The sequence below is a fragment of the Phyllostomus discolor genome, chromosome 9 (assembly GCF_004126475.2).
Source record: "Phyllostomus discolor isolate MPI-MPIP mPhyDis1 chromosome 9, mPhyDis1.pri.v3, whole genome shotgun sequence".
Classification (NCBI taxonomy): Eukaryota; Metazoa; Chordata; class Mammalia; order Chiroptera; family Phyllostomidae; genus Phyllostomus; species Phyllostomus discolor.
In genome coordinates, this window is record NC_040911.2 from 64,502,879 (window position 1) to 64,529,890 (window position 27,012).

Sequence of the window (27,012 nt, forward strand, 5' to 3'; positions counted from 1 at the left end):
AGCAGCTGCTTATGGAGGGGCAGACGTTTAGACAATTGGGCATCCTGGGGATGGTAAGCCCAGAGGGGAAGAAAACATAAGGGAATTTCTCATTTAGCTTCTAAAGTTTTTCTTCAAAAAATGAGAATTCATAGGCCAGAAGCATCCCTTAGTGTGATGGAGGTAGGGCAAATCTTCCTTTGCCTCTTATTTTAAAGCAGGTGAAATTAGTTAAAATGAGTAATTAAGAACACTTTTAGAGGGGAAAAGTCACCACAGACATTAATCCATCTAGGGAATGTAGACAACTAATTCAGTTGTCTGTGGGTGTTTACTTGTAAAACAAACATACACTTGAGCAAGGGGAAAACAGATGAAACTTGGTGCATTTTGAAAGTTGTACTGACTTTAAGGGTACTGTGATGTTATATATTTTGTTAGCAATGTATATGCATGTTTTTTTCAAATTTTGTTTCTGATTTTTTTTTAAGATTTTTTTTTTTTAGAGAGGGAAGGGAGGGAGAGAGAGAGACAGACAGACAGACACTAATGTGCGGTTGCTGGGGGCCGTGACCTGCAACCCAGGCATGTGCCCTAACTGGGAATCGAACCTGCGACACCCGAGCTCAATCCACTGAGCTGCGCCAGCCAGGGCCTGTTTCTGATTTTATTAGTAATCGATATCCATTTTAGAAAACATAGTATATTGTTAACATTCCGAGATTAAAAGTTATTTGCGTTTAATGCCTCATGAAGTTCCTTCAGCATTTACAAAAATTAGTAGGAGGTGGACTACAGCATGTAGTTATCTCAAATCCAGTGTCACATAATTTTTGTATTGATAATGGAATTTAAAAACCTCTTATTAATACTTTGGAAATGGTGGTGTCTGATGCCTCAAAAATGAAACATGACTTTTGAAATTCTTTCAGCTATAAAGTAGGTTATACTGATCCCATTTCCTTGGATTCATCTAAAGAGAAAAGGATACAAGACTAAAGTTCAATTGCTTTTATTATTGTAGTGTTGGATACTAAAATAAAATGATGAAGAACTGTCTGTATATTTCTGGTTTTACATTTGTTCTTATCATAAAATGATATTTAATTGGCTATAATGTATGTGAAAAGATTTTTATTATTATAATCTCATGTCATTCCTCAAATTTATGAAGAGTGATTAGATTAGTTTTTCCGTAGTTGTATACCACAGCTGTAAGGAATAACAGCCACCATCAGTCCATCTTGGTCAGATTATGAGGCAGAATTAGAAACAAGCCTTCCAAAAGATGACATTTTTAATCATTTCTGGTTCTTTAATCTTATTGCTATTCATACAACCAAATATATGTCTATTTACTTGGAAACTGAAACATTTGTAGGGGTTAGATAATGTCAAGACTCACCAAGTAATGATGTATTCTTTTTTCTTCCAGATATCCCCCATTTAAGACCAAAGCCAGTGTATATTACTACAGCTCGAGACAATGAAAACATTTACAGTACAAAAATTCCATACATGGCAGCACGTGTTGTTTTTATTAAGTGGATTGTAACTTTCTTTTTGGAAAAAAAGTATCTAAGTACAGCACAAAACACTAAAAATGGAGGCGATGTATTGCCTAAAATTATGCAGGTATGTCATCATCATCTTTTTATATCTTCATATGTATGTAATATCACATACTGACACATTATTTGATTATTAGAGTTATTGGTTCTTACAGGTTGTTGTAAGTTTCTTACAGGTTCTTCTCAGTTTCTTTGTGTATTCTATGTCTAAAATGCCAAGGTCTCATAAGAAGCCTGAGTTAGAAGGACTTGTACTCTATTGGCATACCCATGATGAGGCAATCTTGAGGGTGAAGGGAGGCATTCTGAAAAGATGGTTGTTTGCACACTCCTGGCTCCATCTCATTTTTCCCTCTTCACTCTGGTCTAGTGACTTCTGAGCATTACACCAGGGCCTATCTTGTTTTTTTTCCAGTCCCCAGTATCTGAAAGGCCCTTAGGAATTGTGCAGATAGGCTATGGAGAAGATCCGTGAGACTGCCAAGTACTCTCTGGAACTCAGGAAGAATAGATCAGCAGCTCAAGATTTTGGGGTGATTGTTGAGCCTTGTTGGGGTCCCTGGAAGAGAAGGCTATCTTCTCTTTGAGGCATTAGGTGAAGACTTCTTCTATGGGGCCTTCTGGTCCTTGCTGGCCTTGGTCAAATGCAAATGAGGCTTGACCAGTATTCTGAGTTCCTTAGGGACTTAGTGCTAGGTAGAGCAGGATCACTTGTGGAGTCAGAGAGCAGCCACTTCACAGAAGAGTTATGGTTTTGTGAGGGGTTTTTGTTGTTGTTGTTGTTGTTTATAAGAACAGGGACAGAAGTGTGGTCTATGTAGTGGTGGTTTGCCCTAGAGTTCCCTAGCATTGTGACTTAGGCCTGACTTAAGAAAGTACACACACCTGAGGGGTAATTGGCACCTTGATGAAGGAATACTAAACTGAAGTCCAGAGCATCTGGCCCCATTGAACTGACTGAAGAACTAGAAAAACATACTTTCAAAGAAGTCTAATGGAGACACAATATCAGTACAAACAACAAAAGACTTGAATGTTTTTAAAAACCTTAATTTTTTTAATACAAAAACTTAGTAGGTACAACCAAAGATGGTAGTGATTACTGCTGAGAACAAAATTAGTTTTCTGAAGAAATATCCTACAACACTGAGCAAAATATTCAAAGACTTGGAAATTAGAAATAAATAAGAGTTATGGACAGATTCATACATAACATGCAAATATTGTGAGGGCAGAAGAGAAAAGAATGAGAAGTAATAATTGAACTAGTAGTATAGAGAAAAGTTTACCTGAGCCAAAAAGAAATGTTTTAGACTAAGAGGCCTTTGAGTCCCAGGAAGAATTAGCTAAACAGACACAAATCTAGGCTTTTGATTTCAGGGATTAAGAAAAAACTATACAGCCAGAAATTAGAGGTTTCTTCAAAGGAATAAGACCTATCTTAGCGTTGAATAGGCAATGTAACCTATAGCTCTGAAGCTGAAAGAACCTGGCTATCTGTCTCTCTCAGAACTTCCTTGCTTCACATCACATACATAAGCAAATGTCAGATTGATTTATAAAAACAAAATAGTAAAGAACTTGGGAAAAAATCTAGGGAAATGTATAAATTTGGCAAGTAGTAGACCATCTTAAGTAGAGATAAGGCTCATAAGCCATGGAGGAAATTAGATTTGACTTTATTTGAAAAAATAGAAAAAGATTTATGTGTCAAAAAGATAGCATAAAGCCATGCCCAAGCAGTCAACTGTGAAAAGCATTTTTAACATCATGGCTATTAACAGAACTCATGTCTCTACTGTATAAAGAGTGCCTACCAATTGATAAGAAGACAGATGGCCCAACTGAAAAATGGATAAAGGAGGTAAAGGAAAGTTTACAGAAGAGAAAATAAAAATGGGCCTGGATTTCACCAGAAGTCAGGGAAACAGTTTGTTCTGAGCCACGATGAGAGATTTATTCACCAGTCATCTAGACAAAAATGTGTGTGAAATTACATAGAAGAAACTCAATCACACTGATAAATTTTACAACGCATCTGTGTGGTTTTTCAGTCAATTCAAAACAGTCCACCTAAAGGATGTAACTTTCCTACCTACTTCTAACTTTTGAAAAACCATCACCTTTATTTATTGAAAATAAGTTTCTCACTTGGATGATGAGAAGTAGCAAGAATAGCAAATTAACCACTGCCTCAAGGTTATAACTTTTTCCCTTAGTTGACTCTTCACACTTGTGAGTCATCTACTTTTATTATCTTTTTTAGTGTCATAAAGGTCTGAACTCCTCAATAAATTAGGGTGATTTTTATCACTGTAACAGAAAAAGGACACCAGAACCAAACTGAACTAAAACGTAAAAAGAAATATTTTAATCTCATGAAAAAGAAGTGAATAATGTGGCTGACAATAAGGTTCACTCATGCTCTCTGCGGTTTTCTCTTTTCTACTCAACCTTTTTTCCCTCTGGCAAATGTGTCTTCAGCTTTCCCAATAATTCCAAGCTGGGGCATTGTGCTCATTGTTCATGCTTAGAGACAACTGAAAATACAAAGCCATTCCTTTTGTCTAAGTGGTACAACTTAGGTTACCTGCCCACTTCTAGAACCATAACAAGGCACTGATTAGCTTAAAACTGGGTGTGAGAATGTTGCAGTAGGGAGGGACAATTGCTTCCATGATGAAACAGAACATTCCCTTGGTACTGTGGATTGGGTTAGCTTCTTGTGAGTCAACGTGGGCTTCATGGGAAGAGGCACACCAAGCACTGGGGTTCTGTCAGGGAGTGGGAATGGATGCTGGGCAGACAACCATTGTGCCCAGTGCTACCACACCCTGAAGATGGCTATGCATAGAAATGCCACTGTCGCTGTAGAGACTATTAAAACATCTCATAGTAAGCTGTTATATTAGTTGCTTATTGCCTCTGTAGCAAATTACCACAAACTTAGTGTCTTGAAACAGCACAAATACATTGTCTTGCTGTTCTGGAAGTCAGAAGTCCAAAGTCAGTCTTAGTGGAATAAAACCAAGGTGTTGGCTGGTCTGTGTTCCTTCTGAAGGCTCTAGAGCAGAATCAGTCTTCTTACCTCTAAACTGTATACAGCTTATAGAGACTACCTGCATTTCTGGACTCATGATCTCTCATCACATCATCTTTTCTCCCTCTGTTTGCATCTTCATATCACTTTTTCTGTGTCTCATTTTTCCTTACCCCTTATGATCCTTATGGTTACACCGGGACCACACAGATAACCCAGGATAATCTCGCTGTCTCAATGTCCTTAATTTAATCATATCTGTTAAGTCCCTTTTGCCACATAAGTTAACATTCAAAGGTTCTAGGGGTTAAGGTATGGACATCTTTCAGGGGTCATTATTCTGCTAACCAGTTGTCTGCTATATTACGTTCTCTGCCTTACAGCTGTGGTTCCCACCTCATCTCACATGCATCTCCTGTGTTCTACAGTTCATTTACATTATACATTAGAAAAAGAAGCAGTTTAAACAACTGAATGTTAACCTTTGGAAATGAAGTTGCAGGAATAAAAGGACACGCAATTGCATTTTGTCTCCTGAATATTTTTGTTCAGAATTTCAAATTTAATATAATTTTAATCATGTAAAATGAACATCACTGTCTAAGTCAGGTGGTCCAAAATTTCTTTTCAAAGAATATACTGTTTTTATGAAAGCCCTTTAAAACTTTATTTTAAGTGCTGCTTCTAAATAGAATTCACACTTTGGCCACTATTACTATGTTAAAGGTCATGCATAAGGAGGGTTTTGTGTGTGTTGTGTGTTTTTTTTTCCCAAAGAGAATTTACTTCCTCTTGATTAAAAGTAGTACATTTGACAGTATTTTTCACCAAGGAAGAAAGGAATTAGTGCATCTTCTGGACTTAGCTTATTTTCCACTCAGAGAATCTGGTGTCTTTCATAGAAGAACAAAAAGTACATCCAATGCATCTATAATATGTTGGCAATAACAGCAATACCTCCTTTTATACCTGGACAATCTTTGTTCATCATTTTAGTTGAAAGTGTTTTCAGTGAAGAATTACTTCTTAATGATTCATTTTTATAAGACAGTAGTATTTCAATGTGTAATAGAAAAAGCAGAATGGTGATTTTAATTGTGGCAGCAACTGTTGTTTTACTAGTTCTATATGTACATTAATTAAACATTAAAACCCAGAGAAGTCCATTAGTGAATGAAAAAGAAAGTTTGAGATAGTAAGACACTTGATCACATTCATTTGTATGATAACTCTTTTAGTTACATTACTGGAGTATCACTTTTACTGAACTAGCCCTGTAATAATGATTCATGGGGCTATGGATTTCCTGAAATTGTTCTATTTAATGAGATGAACAGTTAGAGAAAGTGAATGGCATAAATTGTCAGCCCTACAGAGGTTAATATATTGTACAAACGCATTTGTTGACTACCACTTTAATACTTTCTGTGTTCTTAAGCTCTCCAGGGAAAATGTAGGCTGCCCCCAACCATGCATGCACATCATGATGGGAACTGAGTGGCATCAGGCACTCAGTTGCATTGTTTCACACCTACTTTGTAGGTGTCCTCATTGAGCCTTACCTTGAGTCTGAACAACTCTCCCTTTAAGGTGTGGGTTAAAAAGAAACCAGAGTAGTAGGGGGGGTTGATGGGAAGGGATTAAAAGGTAGTCTGTATCAAGCAATTCCCTGAGCCCTGGCAGTGCAGGCATGGTCTAAGCAGATAGGTCTTTCCCTAAGGCTTCATCATATGCCAAAGAGTAAGAATCATTCTTGCATTTACCACCAAGTTAGCTAATACCAAATAATAATGGGGATTCCAGCCTGATTGTAGTGGGTGGAAAATGGACCTCTTTCTGCTGTGGTTAATTCTTATTCATGCTCTCATGGTTAATCTTCCTAAAAGGGATCAGAAATGAATAGACTTAGATTATCAGTTTGTTTTCACTCTCATTACTTACTATATAATTATAATTGTCTGTCAAAACATGTTGATACTTTTGGAAAGCAGCCTTTTGTGGAAGGAGTGTGATCTAGAGGAGGCTAAGAAAAGCATTGTTTTATCAGGAGTACATTATTTTTCATTTGTTGGGAATCTGCACATGCAGCAGGGGTTAGTGGGGGAGCATCCTAGGTTAAATGGAGGCTTTTGACTCTGGCAGGTGGGTGTCCCTAACTCCCATGTTGTTCAAGGGTCAACTAATTTTAATTAAGGCATGATAGGAAATCCATTATGCTACCATTGTGTTCTATTTGGATAACAACTTATTTTTTTGAATGACTGGGTACCTTTAAACATAGTTCTTTATCTACATTATTTTAGCTATCTAATTGTTATTTTTTTAATTAATTATCTAATGAGCTCAAAACTTAGTGGCTTAAATAAATAAACTCTTATCATTCTACATATTTCACTTACTGGTTCAGGAATTTGGGCGGGATTTGGTTGGGCAATTCTTATGTCATGTGGCATTAACTGAGGTCATTGGGTAGTAAGATCTTCAGCTGCCAGCTGGCTAGTCTGAAAGGTCCAAAATGACTTCACTCACATGTCTTACTTTGGTGGGCACATTTGGAAGGCTGGGCCTAGCTGGGCCTATCTTTCCATGTGGTATTTGTCAGAGTAGTTGGACTTCTCTCCTGTGTGCTTAGGGCATCAAGAACAAATGTTCCAAGAGATGGGGAAGGGTGACAGTCAACCTTTGGGGCCTGGGCCTGATATTGGCACACGTCACTTCTATTCCATTCTGCTGGTTAACACAGTCACACAGTTCATGTGGATCAAAGAGAGGGGACATAAACTTCATCTTTCTACACAAAGAATGTCAAAGTATTTGTGGCCATTTTTAATTTGCTACATATTTATTGTATGTATGTTTTTTATTTCCTTTTTTGGCCTGTGGGGAAAATGGGAGTTGTTGATCAAAAAGTCACAGGTTATAAGCCTCAAGAGGTATTAAACTTAATCTAGCCTCCATGCTTTACCAATTAAAATAAAACATATATTACTCAAAATGAGTAAAATTTAAATTTGTTGTAGAATATAGTTAATCTATCAAAAAGATGAAATAATTTCTATAGGTACCTCATCTCAACGTGTGATAGTGCCTTTGATAAGCCATGTAGGTTTAATAGTTAAGGCATGAAGAGAAAAATTATAAATATTCCATTAATTTTCCCTAGAGATTACTATTTTGATATCTGCTTTGCTTTCAAACTGTCCAAGGTAGTTACTGAAATGACTATTTTGTACTACTCATATCTTACCACTTCTTATAAAAATACTTACAGTGGGTAGAATTTTAGTAGTATCTAGGTTATTTACTTTGGCACTTAAAAGAGTAATAGTGGAATTTACAAAAATGAAGTGAAATTATACATGTTTGGAGGAAGCATTTAATTCTCTGGGAAAGGAGAGCAGAAACCAGTGTTAAACTTTGTGACCCACTGCATGAATTATTTTATTTCTTTCTGTTCTTATAGTCTCCTAGATATTTAAAGTTTTATAAATATTTCAGTTAAGTTTGATCTAGATATAAAACTCAGATCAAGGTTCTTATACCCTTTAAAGATCTGGGCACTCCCCATCAAGTTGTCACTTAGTCTTGTGAGTCAAATGATGCATGCAACATTGTGGCTTCAAATTATTTGCTGAATTATCAGGTCTCTGCAACTGTAGAATAAATGCCTAAGTGTAGAGACCAAAGATGATGATAATATCAATTCATTCACATGTTAATTTATTCTGTGATTTTACAAACATAAATAAAATGTTTTACATTGGTAAAATTTCACAACCTTCCTTCCTATAATAATTTGGTAGTTTTCCTATTAAAATAACTGAGTTGGGGAGGGGTCAGCTGGTGAATTGGAAAGTTGGTAAGTTTAGGTCCTGGAGTCCCTTGTGCTTCTTGCAGTGCTGTTTTCCAGCTTGTTGTCAAGTTGATTGTAACCAGAGTTCTTTAAAATAAAGCAAGTCTTCAATTTTCCTAGGTGTTCTTGAGTGCCAAAGAGGGTGACTCAGAAGTGGTAATAACTTTCTTCCAGACTGTTGGTGGTGGTGTAGTTCAAGAAAGGGCACCAGAGCTGGAGAGTGATGGACCTGCAGAGCCAGACAAAAACCATTCTAACAGCAGCACCTTGTCAGACCGGAGACTCAGCAACTCTAGCCTTTGTAGCATTGAAGAAGAGCACCGAACCATGTATGAAATGGTGCAGCGGATTCTCTTGTCAACACGAGGTTATGTCAATTTTGTGAATGAAGTATTTCGCCAGGTTAGTGTGTATGTTCATGACATTGAAGAGATTTTTGTTCTTCTTTTACTCATAATACTCCAAGAAATAGTGTTGATGAGTTGGGTCAAATTATATGATTGAATAATCCTTCTTACCTGCTTTTAATTTGTCATCTGGAGTATTGTGACTGTTTCATTTGTGAATTTTTAATTGTATTTTTGTAGAATTACTACATGTGGAGGGAAAATTTTATATTTAAGCAAAATCATTCCAAAATACCTCATGTTTCCATAACAAACTTCAAAACCAGAGGTAGGTGGGAGGAAAATCATTCCTGAATATGCTTGAACAAATGAACAAGGAAAGAAGAACCCAGATCTGGTATTGTTCCAAGGGCCTTAAAAGCTCTCTGAGGAGCTCAAGATTTCTGCAGACAGTTGTACTTGCCCTGCAAAAGCCTATGGCATGCACATCTAATACAAGTATTTCTGGCATAAGTGAAGAAAGGTGGGTGAGGAGGGCAACAGGGGGCAGGCGAGTAAGAGGACAGAAGTGATCAGAGGCCGGGGGAGGGATTACCAACCATGAGCAGCAACCAAGGCTGATTCTGCTCCTGAGGGGATATTTGGCAGTGTCTGGAGATACTTGGTTGTCACAACTAGGGAGAGGACAGTGCTACTGGCAGCTAGTGGGTAACCACTGGGAATGTTGTTAAATATTCTACAAACACAGGACAGCCACTCCCCCCTCATCCCCCAAAAAATAGTCTGGTCCAAAATGTCATCAGTGCTGTTGTGGCAAAACTGAGCTATAGCAATCTGACAGAGCGAGGAAACATTCAATATAGTTAGGAAGACAGCAGCTCTGTAGTGTGCAGTGGAGCCACTGGCCACCTATGTCTTGGTACTGGTGCCTTGGAAACAGAGAGCATGGCTCTCTTGTGCACCTGTGTGTATAATGGGGGAATAGTTGTTTCATCCATGTACCAGAGCAGAGGCTGAGGCCCCTGAATGTTGAAAAGAAGCAAATTCTGTACACATGAGTGATGCATATGCGCCATGAAGAGAAAAGATTTCCAGGTAGTAAATGATCAACTCTTTTATTTCTGAGACTTCCATTAAAGAAAAATCAACCAAAAATAAAAGTTCCAGCATAATCCATAACAATCTAGAGGTTTATTGTATTTTTTATTTTAATGAAAGTAAAATTTTGCTTAAGAAAATGTTTGTTTAATCTGTAATTAAAATTCCCCTTATAATATATTTTTTCTGATTCTGTGACCCAGCACTGCCTTAGTTCTTCTCGCTTCCTGGCTGTCTTCTCTGTTTCATTTTTTCCCTTCTTTTTGTTTCACCCCAAATTATAAGAGTTGACCAAAATTCTGGACTTGAGCCATTTCTCCTATAACTCCACTCTTGTCTCTTTGGGGTCTTCAACTGCTTGTCTAGTGCCAGCAACTACTTTTGCATGAGACTTCCAAACAAGTCTTTTTGTGTGTTTAGACCTTGCTTTTGAATTCCACATTTCTCTTTAAAATGCTCACTTGTGATATCTGACATTCCTGTGCTATCCTCATGAACACAAGGCCAAAATTTATCTCATTTCTTCCCTAACATCAACTCTTCCCGACTAGACTGCTTCTTTCTTGGGTGCATATTAATTTTAGCCCTCCTAGGTTCCTTATCCTCTCCTCCTGTGAGCCATCACTGACTAGCCAAGTTATGCAGGAAGTTTTTCACTCCTTTTCTTTTGACCATGGTTAGCAAAATGCTTCTTGGCGTCCTACACCTTCTGTGTCATCTCTTTCTAGTCTATACTGTATACATTGGGCTGCCAAAACTTTCTTTCATCATAATAGTTCATTATTTAAAAATCTGGCCCTGGCTAGCGTAGCTCAGTGGATTGAGCGGGGACTGTGAACGAAAGTGTCGGAAAAAAAAAAAAAAAGAAAGTGTCGCAGGTTCAATTCCCAGTCAGGGCACATGCCTGGGTTGCAGGCCTCGCCCCCCAGAACTGCACATTGATGTTTCTCTTTCTCTCTTTCTCCCTCCTTTCTCTCTCTAAAAATAAATAAATAAATTTTTTAAAAAAATCAAAACTCTATTTCATCTTAAAAAAAAATCTGCCATATTCCTCCCATTAATGTTGCCATAGCAATGCATCTGTTATACACATACATGGACAGTAATGATTTAATTTGAATTGAATAGTCAAGATCCAGAAGGAAGATGATCGACCTATGAAAATACTAAACACATTTTTTAAAATGTATTTTATTGATTATGCTATTACAGTTGTCCCATTACCCCCTTTATTCCCCTCTACCCTTCACACCCTCTCCCACCCACATTCCCTCCTTTAGTTCGTGTCCATGTGTCATAAGTTCTTTAGCTTCCACATTTCCCATACTATTCTTGCCCTCCCCCTGTCTATTTTCTATCTACTATCTGTGCTACTTATTCTCTGTACCTTTCCCCCCCCTCTCCTCCTCCCACTCCCCTGTTGCTAACCCTCCATGTGATCTCCATTTCTGTGGTTCTGTTCCTGTTCTAGTTGTTTGCTTAGTTTGTTTTTGTTTTTGTTTTAGGTATGGTTGTTAATAACTGTGAGTTTGCTGTCATTTTACTATACATGTTTTTTATCTTCTTTTTCTTAGATAAGTCCCTTTAACATTTCATAAAATAAGGGCTTGCTGATGATGAACTCCTTTAACTTGACCTTATCTGAGAAGCACTTTATCTGCCCTTCCATTCTAAATGAAAGCTTTGCTGGATAGAGCAATCTTGGATGTGGGTCCTTGCCTTTCATGACTTGGAATACTTCTTTCCAGCCCTTTCTTGCCTGTAAGGTATCTTTTGAGAAATCAGCTGAAAATCTCATGGGAACTCCTTTGTAGGTGACTGTCCTCTTATCTCTTATCTCTTATCCTCTTATCTGCTTCTAGGATTCTCTCCTTCATTTTTACCTTAGCTCATGTAATTATGATGTGCCTTTGGTGTGTTCCTCCTTGGGTCCAACTTCTTTGGGACTCTCTGAGCTTCCTGGACTTCTGGAAGTCTATTTCCTTTGCCAGAATGGGGAAGTTCTCCTCTATTATTTGTTCAAATAATTTTTCCACTTGTTGACCTTTGTCTTTTCCTTCTGGTACCCGTATAATTTGGATGCTGGAATGTTTAAAGATGTCCTCGAGGTTCCTAAGCCTCTCCTCATTTTTTAAAATTATTTCTTCATTCTTTTCTGATAGTATGTTTTTTTCTTCCTTCTGGTCCACTCCATTGATGTGAGACCCAGCTTTCTTTCCATCACTATTAGTTCCCTGTGCATTTTTCTTCATTTCACTTATTGTAGCCTTCATTTTTCCATCTAATTTTCAACCAAAATCAACCAATTCTGTGAGCATCCTGATCACCAATGCTTTGAAATGTGCATTTGATAGGTTGGCTATCTCTTGGTCGCTTAAAAATACTGATTCTGGGGCTTTGATTCGTTCCTCTGTTTGAGCCATCTTCCCCCCCCCCCCCTTTGGTCTGGTCATGCCTGTTATGTATGAGGGGCAGAGCCTTAGGTGTTCTCCAGGGCCGGGTACCCAGTCGCTGGGTTGTGACGTTGCATGTGGGGTGGGGTCCGAGAGGGAACAATGGTGCTTGCTCCGCTCTCCCTGGGACCTCAGTCCCTTCCACCGCTCCCCCTGAGGAAACTGTGCCCCTCTGGTGCCAATTCTGGTATGGGTGGGCTTGTGCACCCCATGGGGCCTTCCAGCGACCTCTTCTGTGAGTCTGGGAGTTTCTCCCTGCGCCTCAACTCCCACAGGTGTTTTCAATCAGTGCCCCAATGCTCTGTGTCCCAGCAGTGGGCTCCTGGGTTGTACGCAGTGCCTTGCTTCACAATCGCAGCTTCTCTGGGTCTGCCTGTTGCCACCCCTCAGCCGGGGTCTGCTAGCTGCCGCTTGCAGGCCCAGATGCCTTAGGCACTGGGTCCCAGTGCTCTCTGCCCTCTGCCCCACGACCTTCACTGGCTGCCCGGCTCCGCCCCTTCTACCAGTCTGAATGAACATGTCTATTTTAACTCCTTGGTTGTCCAACTTCCATATAGTTCAATTTTCTGTCAGTTCTGGTTGTTATTCTGTTTCTAAATTGTTGTTGTCCCTATCTTGGTTGTGTGAGGAGGCACAGTATGTCTACCTATGCCTCCATCTTGGCCAGAAGTAAACAAATTTGAATAGTAAGAAAATGGAACTTTTCAACATTAAAAATTATAACAATTGAAATATTAAAGGAAAAATTCAGTAATAATTTTAATAGCAGATTAGATACAGCTGAATAGAGAATAAACTGGATGACATATCTGAAGAAATTATTATCCTGAATGTACCTCAGAGAGATGAAAAGTATGAGAGGTTGAGACGTGGAAGATATAGTGAGAAGGCAAGAAGTATGTGTTTAGCTCTCCTCTTCCTTATTATTTCTTGTCTGCTGTTCTGCCAGTTACTGAGAAGATCCTAGTCAGACTGGATTTGTCTACTTTTTCTTCAGTCAATATTTGATGTATATCTTTGAGGCATAATTATTAGTTGTGGTACAGATTTAGAAATATTATTAGCTTGAATTGAATCTTTTATCATTAAGAAATTTCTCTCTTTTCCTCTAGTAATGCTTTTTTTCCCTTCTTCAAAGTTGATGTTGTCTGTTCTTAATATAACTCTACTGGTTTTCTTTCAGTTAATGTTTGCATCGCATAGCCTTTTGCATAGCTTTTCCTAACTTTTTATTTTCAACCCACACATATCAATGTATTTTGGTGTCCTCTTATAAATGGCTTATAGTATTTTTAAAGTTCAGTCTTATAATTTCTTTCATTTTGAGAGTTATTCCACTTTCATTTGGAACATTATTCAATCAGCTCCATTTAAGGTAACAACTGATATAATTATGTTTAAGTTTATGGTCTTTCTACTTTCTAGTTGTCTTGAATTCTTTCAGGGCATTGTTTTTAGCATCCTATTTTTTCTCCTTCAGATTAGTATTTTTGCACTCATTTGTTATATTTTCATGGTTGACAGCCCACATCTATAACTTAAAAATCTAGCATTAATTCCAACTTTCACCCTTTTATATGCACTTTTATTTACTCCTCAGTTTGTGCTGTTGTTATGTATTTGAATTCCATGTTTTGAATAGTGTAGTATGTTTTATATACCTATAAATACATATATATATATAATCTCAGAAGTACTATAATTACACAATTTTATTTACTTTATTCATATATATGTATTTACTTAGATTTATCTAAATAATTACTCTTTTATTACATTCTATCCCTATCCAAATCTGTGACGTAGGATTATTTTCCTTCTGCGTAAAGATAAAATAACTTTTAGTATTTCCCTTAGGTCAGATCTCCTGGTAAAATTTTTATTTTCTTATGTGAAAATGTCTTTATTCTGCTTTCATTTTACAAATATATTCTTTTAGGATGTCAATGCTACATCGGCAGCTGTCTTCTTTCTGCACATTGACTATTTTGTTTCGGGCTTCTGGCTTGCTTTATTTCTTTGAGAAGTCATGCTAAGTCATTTGGTTGCTTGTTTAGAATAAATGTATCCTTTTCTCTCTAGATGCTTTTAAGATTTTCTGATTTTCTTTGGTTTTCAGCAGTTTTACTGTAGTGTACTTTGTATTTATCCTGCATGTGTTATTTTGTGATTCTTGAATCTGTGGATTGATATCTCCTAACAATTTTGGCGAAATTCTCAGACATTCTTTCTTTAAACATTATTTCTGCTCCTTTCACTAATCTTTCCTCTGCATCTCCAGCTATGTATAGGGTAACCTTTTCATTAGCCATCCTTTTGTCTCTCAAGCTTCACTCTAGATGTTGTTTTCTTCTGATATATTTTCTCTTCAGCTGTGTTCATTCTGAGTTTTTCATTTCAGTTATTTATTCAACTCCTTTTACGTCTTTTTCTGATACTTTAGATATATGTATTTTTAAACTGTCTGTTTATTATTGTTTTGTTAATATTGACTTCTAATATTTCTGACTTTTTATCAATATGCTACATATCATACTAGCTAGACTGTTCATACAAATAATTTTGGTTTCATTATTATTTTATTTTCATCCAGAGAGAATTTATATTTGTTTTCTGGAAAGAGTATAACATGATATACCTTGCTATTGGATTTGAGTTAAATCATTGTCTGCATTTGTCAAAACTCATCATATGCTCCACTTAACATTTGTGCATTTTATTGTTTATAAATTTTATCTAAGTATGATAATTAATTTTGAACTGGCAGTGATATGCATGCTGAAATGTTTAGGGGTGCTGATTTTTGCAGCTTTCTTTGAAATGCATCAAAAATAAAATGAATTAAAAGAAGGATAGATACAAGGATGTATTGACAGATGTGTGTAAAGCAAATATAGCACAAATGCTAATGGTGGAGTCTAGGGGATGGGTATATGGGTAATCATAGTAAAAGTCTTAGAAATTTTTCTATGTGTGAAAATATTTGTAATAAAATTTTGCAGCAAAATTAGAATGGGATACCAGTATACTTTTGTTACACTCTGCTTTTGTTCATCTTTCTTGCAGCACACATCAGAATATTCGATACATTGATATGTTGCAATCTTGTTATAACAGAAACCTCTATTCTGGAATTTCTTGAGATATGGTCAATGCCTATGGATATTTATATATTATATAAACCATTGTTGCATTGAACTCTACCTCTAACTGGATCCTGAAGCATGAAGCTTTAGGACGGTATTAAAACAATGTCAGAAACTTGAGATCAAGATGTGGATTCATTGCTTATTAACTTTATAACCTTGGAAAATATCCCAGTTGTTTTGAGTATCATCTTAATTTCTCATCTATGGAATTAAAGCATTCATTGCCATGTTGAGTACTTCTTTGTGTTTAGCCCTTATACAGAAGTATTTCTTAAAGCTTATACTAAAAAGGCAAATGCATTTTCCCTTTACAGTTTTGAAATTTATTACATTAAATCAAAATCTTATGTAGATATACAAGAGAATTTCTTAATGTCAAATGTACTAAGTATGCATAATGCTATAACTGGCCAGTGCTGTCATTACCATTAGTATTTCTTCTACATAGTGGTGTGCTGGTAAATATTGAACAACTGGCTCTCAAAAAAGTGAGGGAGGGAGGAAAGGAAGAAGGAAGGAAAGAAAGAAGGAAAAGAAAGACAAAGAGAAAGGCAAAGACAAGAAAATAAAAGCAAAAGCAAATGGTATCTTTGGCAGACTTCTGGGGTATAAGTACTTTCACTTTGGCTAATTCAAGCTACCAACAGGGACATCACTGAATATGGAGTTGTGACAGAGATGTGACAGGGAAGAGATGTGACAGTTGGCTGCAACTGGCTGTGCTAGTTTGTTATCTTAAATCTATATCTGATTCATTGGGAAAAGTTCCCCATTGTACAGTTATTATTGTTTATATTGCTAATTGGACTATCTGTATAGGTTTTCATTTTGGTTATTTTTGTGGAAAAATTGTTCAGAATATAGAAATTATTTTTAAATTTCATTATATTTTCTGGCCCAATTATGAAAATGCTTTTTTCTTTAGGTAAGTTTGGTATCCACAAAAATATATAGCCTGTGTAATGTATTACTTACTATATGTTTTAAGAGAAAGTCTGAAATTGGTGATGTTGATTAGAAATGTCTGTTGTGTGTCTTTGTAGTGATCTTAGCTTATGTGGAGTTAAAGGTGGTTTTCTCTTTTCATTTTAGGCATTTTTGTTGCCTTCCTGTGACATAGCTGTAACAAGGAAAGTAGTTCAAGTGTACAAAAAATGGATCCTCCAGGACAAACCTGTGTTCATGGAGGAACCAGATAAAAAAGAAGTTGCCCAAGCAGATGCTGAAAAATTAGGATTTTCTGAGACTGACAGCAAGGAGGTAATATTTTATCATTTGTTTCATTTGGGAGTATATACACATATGTACACACACACAAATATAAAATGTATAAAATTTTTTAGCAAAGTATACCTACTAAGTCATAGATCCCAGGCAGGTCGATCTCTTCTATCATCTCCTATACTCTCAAGTTGCTGAGACAGTCCTGAGGACCTGTCTCAGTGAGACTATGTCTGTGCTCTATACAAGATCATTGGTTATCTAACTCTCAGGCTAGGTCCACAAGTGCATTGCAGCTTCATTATTCACCATTGCACAAGAGTTACAAAATAAACCATCATATTTTACATGTCTCCATATGAGCCTAAAAATGTCACTGCCTTATCATTGACATGTTTAAATAAATAACATTTGAGAAACTAAATTTAGAATGTTTGGCAGCCTTTTCTTAGGTAGTGGCCTGTACCAGAAGCAGTCAGGATGTTACACACTTGAAAAGACTAGCCCAATAATGAGTGCTTTCTCTACCATAAGTAAGCCTCACTGTGGGCTGGGTGCTGTTCTTAGAGAGTGGGTGCTCTCAGAATGGACCTCTTAGTCTGTGTTTGATAAAGGTACAGGCTGGATTAATATAAAACAACAGAGTGGACCTGTTTCTGAAATACAAAAGAAACTTCAGTCAAATCTATATTTATGGAGTGCTATTTTGAAAGTTAGCCCGAGAAATATTATTTCTAAAAATAGGTGTTTGTCATAGCAGTTAACAAACATTTAAAAATATTTGTAACCAAAGGCCTATCACTTTTAAATATCTGTATTAATAATTACATAATTTTGATTTTTCAGTATTGGTGAAATCATTTTAATAACTAGCCAAGAGGTCAAAATCAATAGATAAGCAAATGGAATTAATCATACATTTTAAAGGTTTATGTATTACATGTTCATTCAGTCATTGTATGTTTATTTATTCAACACATAGCTAACTGACAGACTATACAGTTTAGGTGCTAGAAGTAAAGTGGTGAGCAAAACGGGAAAAAAACCTTGCCCTTCTAGAACCTATGCTTATGAATTCTGGTTTAAGTAAGGAATTAAATATTTGAGTATGTGCTTTTTTCCTCTCTGTTAACTGATTGTTATTTTCTAAAGACTGCATCTGAAAGCTCCGGTCATAAGCGATCTTCCAGTTGGGGACGAACATACTCCTTCACAAGCGCTGTGAGCAGAGGGTGTGTGACAGAAGAGGAAAATAAGAATGTGAAAGCTGGGGCCCAGGCTACACTGCAGGTATGCTGCTGGCCAGCCAGAGACATAAAGGCACCCAATTGGAGTCAATCTGAACATTTGTATATTAAGACAGGGTCCTATAAGTGTGGTAATATTTTTAGCCATTTGTCAGTAAACAGCTCTTAAACTCTCATTTTAAGTTTTCTTTCATATTTCTTTCAATTTGTAAAGATTTTTTTTCTGTCAAAGGAGACATATGAAGTGGTTGCACATTTTTAAGAATGATTATTATATAGTAAATGTGAAATGACTGAGATTTAAATCTTAAAAGTGTCTTCATTATACATATGGGTAATTAGTTACCTGGACTCTAATTTGCAAGATAAGCGTGGTTGATTATATAATCTTATAAGTAGTATTCCTCTTAAAAATTGCCTGTATTTATGAAGAGTGATGATTAATGCAATAATTTTTATATAGTTATCTGAATGAATTCATAAACTAGAAATGATACCATTTGGGAAGATTGGAAAGAACAACCTTGGCTCATCACTTAATTTCCCCCATCCTCAGTATTTTATCTCAGAAATAGGGATTGGGAAATTACCTCTTGGTCCCATTCAACTTACAACTATAAGTGAAAACTCCTTCCCCTGCTCTCTGGCACTCCATCTTCCATCCCATATGCACATTTATGGCTAAGTCCAGTTAGGCTTCCCACACAGCACAGGCGTGGAGTCTGGTCGTCACCAGATTCCATGCATGGGCATGGATGGCATGCATGTTACTCAGTTTTCAATGACATTTCAATTTTATCATCTGTCTCTTGATAGGATTTTTACCATGGAATTCTTTTCCACTGAAAGTTGGCAAATAATTTCAACTTAATTTTTTAAAAATCAAGATGATTTTACTTTAGTTGCTTCACAGAACTTTGGTGAGGCTCTTAAATGTAACCTGTGTCCCTACCAAAGAAATGCATGCAGGAGTCCCTATTCTGAGCCCTTTGGTAGCCCCCTCCTTCAGGTGGATGCCAGATTGCTATTGTCAACCATCCCAATGTTGGCCAGGTTTCAGGTGCCAGTTACTTCTTTGGCTTCAGAAGATTGTTACTTGTTTTCTGAAAGTATAAGTTACAACTACTTGGCTGAACCAAGAAAAAATATTCTACTTGATTTTAGCATTACAGGTTTTTAAAAATTTGGTTTGGACTTAAATAGCTGTTCGTATTCTCACTATATCCAGTACCTGGGCCCTTTGCTCCATTCACTAGGAAAAAGTAGCCAAATGGAGGTTGGATAAGATAGTACTCTTCTATAGCTGCTCTTCCTAAGTACAATGTGGACATACTAACTTTACTAATTTGTTTATTTTTACCTTAACAGATACTAACATGGTCATAAGAAATATCCATGTAATTCACATTTTCATATTTTTTAAAAAGCAAAATGAAAGAAGTATAATACAGGGTATGGCGAAAGTAGGTTTACAGTTGTTTTTTGGGAATGCAGTAATTAATAAGTAATTATACAAGAATAAATTGTATTTCACATACTCATAACTGTAAACCTACTTTTTCTCCACCCTGTATATGAAGACCTCCTCAGTTTTACTTGAAAATATGCAAAAGTTTCAAATTCAAATCAAGAAGCCAAATAATGTTGAATGAAAAGGATCTGCATTGCAACGTGTCACCCATGGCAAACTTTATTTAAAAATATAGTCACCGAAACTGCTTTAGTTTGTTAGTCAAAAGGTCTTTTGTTTTCTTTTTTCTTACTTGAAGACTAGTGAATTCTTTACCATTATTATTATTATCTATTATCAACTATTATGCTGCTTATTTAGTAATTTTTCCTAGAAAATTGGGGCATTATATCTTTTTAATATTGTATAAGGTAATTTTCTAGACTGTCAATATTTTAGTTCATACACTTGACTTTTGAGTATGTTCCTTTCTGTGGTCAATTTTGCATCTGTTTTGAGATGCTAACAGATTTCATCCACAGGTGAGCCAAAGTTCTACTTATTCCCAGATCCTTTGAATCTGTACTGTTGAACACAAAGGAAACCTAAAATGGAATAAAGCTCTAGATATATGGAGCAGATCCATCCACATTACCAGAATGACAACTCAGAATCTCCTCAATTGAGAGTTTGCTAGTGTCATGTGTCTAAATGGTAACACATTGTAATTTTATTGTAGTGCCCCTAAGCAGTAAACTTGTCATGTGATAGCCTGGGTCACTGCTTCTCATAATTTTCTGCTGAAACATGCCTGCCTGATGTTAGAAGATAGTGAACTTGTATCCTAAAGGTTTGAGACAGAGCATAGATTGATCGGCTGATTAAATTTTTTTTGAAATCTGTTCTTATCTTAAGAATTAACTTAGAGAGTCCTGGCTGGCGTAGCTCAGTGGATTGAGCGCGGGCTGGGAACCAAAGTGTCCCAGGTTCGATTCCCAGCCAGGGCACATTCCTGGGTTGCAGGCCAGAACCCCCAGCAACCGCACATTGATGTTTCTCTCTCTCTCTCTCTCTCTCTCTCTCTCTCTCTTTCTCTCTTTCTCTCTTTCTTTCTCTCTCTCTCTCTCTCTCCCCCTTCCGTCTCTAAAAATAAATAAATAAAATCTTTAAAAAAAAGAATTAACTTAGGTTTTACATTCTACTGCACAGTAGAGTTCTCATATTAAAAAAAAATATATGCTCCTGGAAGATGTGCAATGTCAATTGTGTGGCTTTTATTTCCTGGCATGCCACTGCTTTTAGAAGTCCACACCCATGTTGGGCGGTACTGGCTATGCTTCCTGTCAGAGTTTGTTCATGTTCTGGGAGATTCAACAATAATCAGATAGTTCTTTCCAACCGCTTTCTGACCACAGTGTCTCTTCCTTTTCCCTCCCTCACACAATAATTTCTCAATCAGAGGCAGTGATCATATCTTATCTTTTTTTCTCTCTTTTTGGAGGAGGTATCAAACAAAGGTTTTCAAAAGCTTTTCTGGCCCTGACTGGTGTGGCTCAGTTGGTTGAGTATCATCCTGGCAAGCAAAAGGTCACCAGTTTGATGCTGTGTTAGGGCATGTGGCCTGGGTTGCAGGTTTGGTCCCTGGTTGGGTGTGTGCGAGAAGCAACTGATTCATGTTTCTCTCACACATTGATGTTTCCTTTTCCTCCCACCCCATTCCATCTTTAAAAGTAAATGAATAAAATCTTAAAGTCAAATTTTAAAAGGCTCTTCTGATTCCTATGGTTTCTAAAGTCACAACATTAATAATATGTAATAGTAACATTTTTTAAGAAAGATCTCAAGATGTCTCAATATTTGAGTGATTCTAAGAGGTAAATTTAAAGAAATTTTGAGTATATGTTGGTACCATATTTTTGCCTTACTTGAACTAACTCAAAGGTGATTCATTGGTAAAGGGAAATTAGTGTCTTTATTTTTAAGCAAAATTTGTTCATATTTAATATTTTCTAAAGGAAAATTTGTTTATTTTAAGGTATTTTTGACAAATGCTGCAAATGTCTTTTTGCTGGAACCATGTGCTGAAGTTCCCATACTCTTGAAAGAACAAGTTGATGCTTGTAAAGCTGTTTTGATTATTTTTAGACGCATGATAATGGAACTTACAATGAATAAAAAGACATGGTAAGTTTATTTCAAATTAATATTGTAAAACAGATGTTTCAGCTTTTCAACATAATAATTTAAATGTTATAGCTTTCATATTATATGGCTTTACAGAATTACCAATAAGATGATAATTAGTCTTTTGTAAAATTTTCTGTGAAGAAGGTAAATATTCAGTACTTTGATAGTTCCTTTATTTTCATTATTGCTTTTTAAAATATTCTTGAATTAATAGTAAGTAGTCAGGTTACTTTAATAGCAGACTTTTTCATTTTAAACTGACATTTTAATCAAACAGTTTTGCGGACAAGTAATATAACTGAGATTTTTATAATATTGGGTTGGCCCAAGAGTTTGTTCATTTTTTTCTGTAAGATGGCTCTAGTAGTGTTTAGTTGTTTTTAACTTATTTTGAAACAATTTTGTTAGATTGTATTGTAACAGTTGTCATGTAAGCAGTATATTAAATAAACCCCATCAAAACTGGCAAATTTTTTGTAGCCATTTTAATATCAGATATGAAAGAAAATATGCAACATTTTGGCATATTATGCTTTAAATTATTTCAGGAAAGGTAAAAACACAATTGAAATGCAAATAAAGATTTGGTTGGTGTATGGAGAAGGTGCTGTGACTGATCAAACGTGTTTCAAAAGTAGTTTGCTAGAGATTTCTCACTACATGATGATACTCCATGGTTGGGTAGACCAGTTAAAGTTGATAGTGATCAAATCAATATGTTAATTGAAGACAATCAGTGTTATACCACATAAGAGATAGCCAACATACCCAGAGTATCCAAATTAATAAAGTTATTGATGAAAATGAAAAATGTGTGTTTTATTTTACAGAAAAACCCATATGGATTTTTTGGCCAACCCAATATCATTCTTCATAGGCCCTGTTCCAAAATGCTGTAAACTAACTTTTGTTTCTTCAGACTTGAAGTTTGAAATTCATTTGGAAAACAAATTATTTTAAATGATAAATTGTCAGAGTGACTGAGTCAGAAATAATAGTGGCATTGTTAAAATATGCTTATGCAAAGTATTTTCACTTTTAATCTTTGTTTTTGTTTGCTGCTTTTATAATATCCCTAGAGATTAACAGTGAATTAGGTTTTTTTCCCATCCTCTTCTCCAAAATGAATATCTTCAAAGCATGTGAACTTCTGAGGTATTTTTAGAGGTTCTCAGCCACACACCAGAGCACCTCAGAGCTGCTTTGTACTTCTTAATGTATCCAAAATACAGTCTCTCAATTCTGCCTTTAAAATGTCTTTCCAGTCCATTTTTTGCATGTTCCTTTCATCCAGCCACCATTCACCAGCAGATAACCTGCCCTCACTGTTCCCCTGGCTATGGTCGGGATTCCTTTTGGTGATATTTGGTTGTGGCTTTTAGTTCACTGAGGTCACTGCAGACCGACACTGATGGCACACTTCTTTCATGGAAGTTTGGGGGGTCTTTGTTACCAGGCCTGTGTTCTGGATGCCTTTCTGGACATCCTTAAGTCAGCACAAAGGGTGCTGTGAAGGGATCTGTCTGTACATATTGGAAACCATAAAACTGAGTTCAGATTGAACTGGCAAGGACCTTAGGGGCCAATGAGTCCAGCCCTTTTCTTTCACAGGTGAGGGAAAGGTAGACCTAGAGGAACCCTGTTTGCAGAAAGTTCACTAATAGATAAACTACAAGCATCAAAATTATTATTTTAAGATATAAATTCCACTGTCATCTTTCCTAGACTTTTTAACTTAGCACTGTTTGCCAAGAAGCAGTTGTTAAAGCTGGAACTGTTAGAGTGATAAACAATATGATTTAAACAAAGTTAAATACTATGTCAGTATTATCAAAAGTGATCAGAAATGCTGGTGTGCTTTGATCTGCAACATCTGCTTCTTAATACCACAGTTATAACAATAGTATTTTGTATGTTTTTTTCTTTGAAAACTCTATGAATTCTGTATACTATTATATCAGTAGTTTTTTGATATTTTGTAAGCTTTTTAGTGAAAATTGTAAGGAATGAAATTATACCATTCCTTTCTGTTCCTTAAAATTCAGAAATTTCCAAGTGAAAGTATAAAATAAAACAAATTATAGAAGTGGGTGAAAATGCTCATTAAAAATAGTCAGTAGAGTATAGAAAGGGATGTGCCTTTATCCCTAACAGACTTTCTTATGTATTTTAGAGCCAGACAATTCCTGAATTCCCTTCCTTCCCTTGCTCTTTTCCTCTCCCACCTCTCCTTTCCTTCTTTTATTCAGTAAAGAACTACCTAGCTTCTGCTACTATGAAATTGACAGATAATGTCCCTGCCCTCATGAGGTTTGCTCCTTACAGACTGAGAAATATGATGCTCACAGAAGCAATTTCAGTAGTATAAAACAAGGAAGCAGTGTAGGGTGGGGTAGATTTTTTCATCATGTGTCAGGGAAGGCCTTCCTGAGTAGATCCCTAAGGAAAGGGAGAAGGGGCTATGGGGAGGTCTGAGGGGAGAGCATTCCAGGTAGAAGAAATAGCAGGTAACAAGTACAGTATGTTCCAGGCCAGATAAGATGATAGCCAATGTGTTGGAGCAGACACATTGGGAAAAGGAGGGGGGAGAGCATGAGGCAGGGGACCAACCATAGCCAGGTTGCACAGGGCCTTCCTTGCAGACCACGGGAAAGCCACTGGCTGCATCTCTGTGTGTGAGCAGCAGTGTGACACAAATCTGATTTATGCTTCCAAAAGATCTCTGATGCCATGTGGAGAAGAGACATGAAGTGGGTGGAGCGCAAAGTCTGTGGCCATAGATGATGGCAGCCGCTAGACCAAGGCTGTAGTCAAGGAGATGCTAAGAAATGGCTTCAGAATAGTAAACACTGGTGTGTGAATGAGCAACAGTATAATCTGTGTGAGATCATGAGGACAATGTAAATAATAAAGAGTGCAGGAAAAAAATACCCTGCCAACACGAGGATAGTTCATACACATAATTTCATATACTCTGATAGAAGTTTGTTACATTTTTGGAACAGTGATCCTTTGAGGAAGACTTACCAAAAGTCGGTGTTTCACAAAATAGAAGGAAACAAGCTAAAGTCAAAACTGTTAGGAAAGATCTTTCCAAACTAGAGACAATTTTTCACTCTCAGATTCTTCCAGATGATGATTATGGGAATTTCATGGGTTTTCAAGCTTTCATGGGTTCAGAAATTTAATTCACGTGTGTCTTTGTCAGTCATTGCTTAGATCAGGTTTACATTTTTTGATAGTAGTTCCCATGACTGAGGTCTTATTTAAAATTATTATATCTCTTGTTCTCATCATGGTTGCAGGATGGGTATATAACTATTCATGTGAAAAGGGTCTTTTTTTCATTGTTTTAAGCATCACTTAATGTGAGTGGGCAGTGGTGACAATGGCTGCCCTTCTTTCCACCTATGACAGGGGCCTGGGGACCCCCTATGTGGTGAGTGACAGGCTGTCCCCTGCTCTGCTCCATTTTTTCCTTACCTCTTTGCAGTCACAGTTCACTCTATGCACATGTGCCCATATCTCTCATGACTTGATAGGTCTTCTTATTCCCTGCTCTGAAATCCATAGACAGTGCATAGGAGAAGCAAACAGGTAGAACAGAGTGCGGTGAAAATGTACACTAACAAACCCCAGGATGAAAATCTAATGGGGTCTCAGATGCAAGTAGGGCAGGAAATCTGTAGAGGTCATAGAAGTTTAATGAGGTTCAATGTCATGTTAAGAGAAAATAACTGTCTTAATGTGCAGAAATATGAGAAAAGTATAAAGGAACTATGATTTAGATATCTCATCTGACTTGAACTACATGACTTTGTCCAGCTCTTGATCTTATCATTAACAAGCAGTAAGGCCAAAAAGAAAGTTATAAAGATAAACAAATGGTTAGTAAGATCTCAAAGGAGAAGTTAAAAGTGGAACTGAGGTGATTTCCCTTAGAGAACAAATAGACTGCCCCATATATAAATACCAAAGATAATATATTCACAGATAGAATTTGGGATAAGAAAAAGTGAGCAGACTCTCTCATATGAAGAATGTAAGTTAGCTATGAGAAGGAAAAATGCCCTTTGGCTGTTCGGAAGACCATATTACTATTACAATTAGCAGTGTTACTGTCTGTCTGGTGTTTTATACTCTTCAAAGATCTTTTACACAAAAACCCCTTTCTGCCAGGTACACTATGACTAAGATGTTATGATTGCAACTGTCTCAGTTGTACCTTGTGGTACAGAGTCAGGATCTTCCAGGAACAAAAGTACTCAAAGTAGCCAATAGTGGCCTTTCCAAACCTTCCTACCTTAAGAGTACTGTGGAGTTCAGTTATACTATTATGCTGACTGCATATCTCTGCAGAACAAAGACCAGAAAGTTAAGTTTTATTTTCTATCACAAAGGTAGATAATGAAACCTTAGAGGTTAAGTAAAATAATGGATATGAAAATTAAAGAGTGTTGCATAAGTTCAGAAAGGCACAGGTGGAGAAACAGTCTTGTTTCCCTTCTTGCAAGGGGAGAAAAATTAGACCAGGATGATACCTGTTTTATCCTGCCTATTATTGTGGGCATAAGAGGAATATTTTTAGAACTGTTGTAACATAAGGTAGCTTATTTTGATAAAATATAGTATTTGTTATGTAATGGGCATTCCAATTTTTAATATTTTTGAGTAATACATGTTTATCAGTGTTGCTGAATTCTTAAGAGAATTTCTGGTTCCTATAAATTAAAATGCTTTGGAGATGTGATTAATATGAGCTTTTATTTTGGGTGACTCAGGGAACAGATGTTGCAAATACTACTCAGGATAACGGAAGCTGTCCTGCAGAAGCCAAAGGATAAACAAATAAAGGACTGGTTTGCCCAGAGTTTGGCAGGATTACTGTTCAGGGTAAGTCTTTTTTTATTAAAACACTGCAAGTGCACCAAATGAATCAGATTTTACATCAAAGTAGTTTTAATCACAGAGAATTTTGACTAAAAATTAAACTAACTTTAAACTTCTAGAAATTTAATTAGAATTTTTTGTTTTGTCATAAAACTATAATCTATTCTTTACAGTTAGTCAAGGCTTCTTTTATGCCTTACCTCTTTGCCATTTACTTCCTCTTTTGATTTGCTTGAAGTTCATAGAAATTAGGAAAATACTAAAAGCTGATGACTTTGGTGGAGAGCCAGATAGATTTGAAGAGGTAAAGGATAAACAGAAGTATGGGAATGGGAATAAGGTCAGGGAGCAGTTTAGGCTAGAAATAAAAATGTGAGCACCATTGGTGTGTTGAACAATTGTGTTTAAAGCCACATTACCAGATGGGATTACCTAGGGAAAGAATTTATGTCATAGAAGGAAGAGGGCCATTTCCATGATTGGTGAAGGAGAGAAGCCAGCCGAAATGCTGAGAAAGAGTGATCAGG

General features: G+C 36.6%; 1 protein-coding gene across 3 annotated transcripts in view; it reads left to right on the forward strand.

Annotated features, from left to right (window-relative positions):
- Positions 1–27,012, forward strand: part of RALGAPA2 (Ral GTPase activating protein catalytic subunit alpha 2) — a 369,400-nt gene that overhangs the window by 113,494 nt on the left and 228,894 nt on the right. For all 3 annotated transcript variants that reach the window (XM_036009474.1, XM_036009475.1, XM_028523690.2), the window contains exons 9-14: positions 1,415–1,614; positions 8,618–8,845; positions 16,583–16,750; positions 17,864–18,001; positions 21,444–21,592; positions 26,377–26,488. In XM_036009474.1, the coding sequence (XP_035865367.1) occupies positions 1,415–1,614; positions 8,618–8,845; positions 16,583–16,750; positions 17,864–18,001; positions 21,444–21,592; positions 26,377–26,488 (995 nt within the window). The remainder of the gene's footprint in view (positions 1–1,414; positions 1,615–8,617; positions 8,846–16,582; positions 16,751–17,863; positions 18,002–21,443; positions 21,593–26,376; positions 26,489–27,012) is intronic.